Source organism: Mizuhopecten yessoensis, unplaced genomic scaffold (genome assembly GCF_002113885.1).
Source record: "Mizuhopecten yessoensis strain PY_sf001 unplaced genomic scaffold, ASM211388v2 scaffold716323, whole genome shotgun sequence".
In the NCBI taxonomy this organism is placed as follows: domain Eukaryota; kingdom Metazoa; phylum Mollusca; class Bivalvia; order Pectinida; family Pectinidae; genus Mizuhopecten; species Mizuhopecten yessoensis.
This window is the reverse complement of record NW_018480059.1, coordinates 117,977-122,208: the sequence shown is the minus strand read 5'-3', so window position 1 is coordinate 122,208 and position 4,232 is coordinate 117,977. Positions and strand designations below refer to the sequence as shown.

General features: G+C 32.1%; 1 protein-coding gene across 2 annotated transcripts in view; it reads right to left on the bottom strand.

Annotated features, from left to right (window-relative positions):
- Positions 1-4,232, bottom strand: part of LOC110443065 — a 20,465-nt gene that overhangs the window by 12,023 nt on the left and 4,210 nt on the right. For both annotated transcript variants that reach the window (XM_021487036.1, XM_021487037.1), the window contains exon 2: positions 2,031-2,146. In XM_021487036.1, the coding sequence (XP_021342711.1) occupies positions 2,031-2,073 (43 nt within the window). In that variant the 5' untranslated portion in view covers positions 2,074-2,146. The remainder of the gene's footprint in view (positions 1-2,030; positions 2,147-4,232) is intronic.

Genomic DNA, 4,232 nt, shown 5'->3' with positions numbered 1-4,232 from the left:
AACTCTGCATTATTGCCCTGAAAAATACACTAAAAGATACATATACAACTCAAAAATACATTGCTAGAAGTAAGGGAGAAAGCTACTTAGACCAGTTTCAAAGAGAATGGGCCAAATGGCAAAACTTTTTTTGAAACACCCAAACTTGAAATTACGACTGATTTACCATAAGTAACTTATCAATTTATAAATATATTTGTTGTATTGAGTAAATGTAAATATTGATTACGCTCCCACTGATAGCTAGCTTAGAAATTCAAAAAAAAATACAAATTTTCAACAATCCTACCTTTCCTTTCTGATAATTGTATTGATGTTTGTATGATAATGAATGAGTGTGTGTATGTCTTTATATATGTTTGTGTTATGTCATGTTATGTATATATATTGTAACTGTATTGTATACTAATGTAAAAATTTGAAAAAATATATATAAATATATAAAAAAAAGTTTTATAGTAATGATTGACTTGATGATGCAGTGTATATAAATCTCTATGAAGGGGATGACAAGGTTTACAGAATTGACTATTTGCTGCAGGATTACAGAGAATTTTGTGCTAGATGTATAGATGTAGTTATACTAATAGGTAAATATGGCAGTAGTTTATGTTTTCAATAATACTTGATTAACTGACAGTTACCCCATCACTGTGTGTTTGTAAATATTGGTAGCTACAATTTTGATATGGTGATATCCGATGGGATGATGTTGTCGTGGTATCTTCCTCACTAAGCAAAAGACATCTAAGCTTTTTTTCACGTCTGCAACTACATGTCAAGCAACATTCCAAAGTTTGTACACTCGCGTGTGATGTACTGGAGCACTCAAATCGTACTGGAGTAGTCCATCGCGAAAGTAAAACTTGACTGATTTAGTTGGCCGAAGTATTGCAGAGAATATTGTTTTACGGATATGTAAATTGGTAAATATGCCAATGTCTTGATTATGTTGGAAGAAATGCTATTATTCCAAAAGCTTCAATAAAGATGAACGGTAATCAAATTGAAATTTGACACATGATCCAACCGCTAAAATGATAGCACAATACATCAACTTGAAATCTTATGTAAGGAATTATGTCAATTTCATTGAAGAATTGGTATTTATTTTTATTCAAAAATTACAAATAACTTTATCGCCACCCTACTATTCCGTCGACATATTATAAGCTGACACTGGGTTTAATGTTTTATACGATGATTCAAATGTCTTGTATGTGTATGTAATATGCTAATTAATGTAATTATCAATATAAATCAACTACTGTGATCTAATATTAGTTAATGACTCTATTTTTAGCAAACCATATCATGCATTATTTTTCGGTTAAAAATGTGGTTTTAGAAAAAAATTGATGTTTGGTATTACATAACATGGGCCTCCATAGTTTTAGAAAAGTAATTCCAATATGGCTGATTTTTTTATGGTGACATTAACTAATGACATGACTTTGAAGTTGTGATTATCAGTCTTTTGGAGCAGTTAACTTTCAACAATCCCACTACCTAACATGAGTTCTAAGGAACATTTTGACCGACATATCCTTGCAAATCGACTCTGTTTTGTGTAGATATGTTATTTCCTCCATAACGTGTAATTAATACAATTCAAACAATATTAACGAACTGAACTGAGCTGAAAGCTAATACATACTGCTACTCATATCCTAAGGATCGTAGTGATACCAAAATAAGGGCTATCGAGTTAAAATTCAAGAAAGTATGACCTTTTGTAACTTAGCTGAAAACAGACTTTACATGAACCTTAACCTCCTGTAATCAGGTGGTTCCATTATTAGCCAGTGACTAAGGAGACATATCAACCCTTTTCTAGGTAACTTGTCCATAACGGTAGTGGCCGCAGAATTAAGTCACTTCTCTGTAACGACGTCAGTGGCTGTATTATTTAGATTTAACTGTGGTAAATTGCTTATTTGACAAACAATGGTACGAAGAAGCTCTAACTACTCGAGTTCGTTATTGTTAAATACTACAAAATATGTTGAAAATTACAGAATCTAAATTACCTGCAAGAACAGCCAACACTAATGGTCCATTGAAATGTGTCATGTTTCCAATTTTCAGAAATATTCCGGTGTAACTTTCATTAAAATAACATCAAGTGGTATCCTTTCTTGACACGCTGAAACAAACAAATAAATGTGATTTACGTGTATATCTTATGTCAAATTCAAGGAAGCCGAACGTTATGACAGTGTTGTAACGACGAGTATTTGTTAGCTCTGTTGGTAGATGGCTATCTTTAACATAAGTTGCTCGTCACTTAGGTAGCATGGCCTCGGGTGAAATTTGTTCATGTTACGGTTAAAGTAATTTCCTTGTTATTGGCTATTGTGTCCAACAGTTCATATTACTGTACTTAGATGAGATGTTGTTACCACCTGTACATGTACTTGAAATGTGACTGTGATTTAAATATACATTTATGAATAAACGATGACTGTTACCAACTTTTACGTGTGTTTACGGCTACAATGTCAAAAGAAACACTAAACTGATACTATATTGTGTATGAATATTGGGTATGATTTATAACAGAAAATAGCATTAAGTGTCCTACAAAATTCGGGGTCTTAGAAAAGTACAAAGTTATCTAGTCTTGGCATGGTTAACCTGACGTTGTTTAGTTAGAAAACATATGGCGAGTTTTCGTATATTTTCACAAATTTGTTCTTGAGATAATGTCCGCAACTGAACTTTAAGCTATTGAGATTCTGTATGAATGTGTTAAGACGAGGAGGACTTGTTACAATACAATACGACTTGTATATGAAATCATATTTAATATGAAATGACTAAATATTGCTCAATGCGACTATTGGTGTCTGATTTTAAACATGTACGCAATAAGGTATACACAACAGTGCTAAGAAGTTATGACTTCAACAAATACGACCAGATTCTTAAGATCTACAGTCAATATTGAGTACTACTACATGAAATCTCATCATCGAAAATGGGTTACATTTTTGCTACCTCATTCTGTGATTATCACATTTTCACACTGAAAGTATGGGCTGTAATGTTATTAAGTTATTTGAACTATGTGTCCTCCTCAGAAAATGAAATAGTCCAGTTAATGAGTATTTCTTATGTATACTCAAATGTGTTAAAAAGAAGGTTTAACAAATGTTCATCATTGTTTTTGAATGGTTCTTCTTTATTATATGACTGACTCTCCCATGCAGTACGAAAAAGTCTTCAGCTGTGAATGTTGATAGGATATATATTTGATTCGTTAGGTTGATATCTCAACACCAGATTTAATAAAATTTAAACGACCTTCACTCTCATTAATCTTAATCCAGTGATTGACTACAGATGTGTTTGTGTATTGGATCTATAACTCCTATGTAACCTCATTTATTGATTAAAGATACATTTCATTAAGTGTGTCTGATTCGAAATAAGGATATCTTGCAGCGACATACTTTGAACTATCTAGCCTTATCTGACTTTAACACGAGTTGAAACTTGTGATGATTGTTTCACGTGATATGAACGAGTTGTGACAGCTCTTTCATTACATGCCTGGGAGTAAAGTAATTGTGAACGTTAAACTTTAGTGTGGTATCTTATTTTCTAGATCTTTTCCATCATAGAATCACTTAATGTGTCATTTGTTCTCAGTGTATATATCTGACGCAGTAAATAAAAAGTCGGCATAATAAATGTTAAAAATGCCATGTAATAATGTTGGATCCGGTTCATAAAGTTAACAATTATGTTCAAAGGTGAATGCCTTTTTGGGGGGATTGTTGGACGTCAGAAATCTGAATGGCTGTTTCCGACACATAGTCGCCTTTGACCATATACATTTCGACAGCAAACACTGAATTGTATATTAAATGTTGGTTTTTAATTCAGTTAAAATACAGTATGGTATACCAAACTGTGGTTTTAAAAATGATTTCGAAACATCCCTCGTACAAAAAAGAAGCTAAAAGAATTAAAACCTCATTCAACAAATAAAACTGTGATATGCTTTATATTTAATGTATAAAACGATGGAACGTATGTATAGAATATAAAGTTGGTCCGACGCATTATGATATACTAATATAATAGCTTATTCGGTACTCGATGTATTATATAATGGTGTTTTATACGTATACACATGTAATGTTGGTGTGACGCATTATGATATACTAATATAATAGCTTATTCGGTACTCGATGTATTATATAATGGTGTTTTATACGTATACA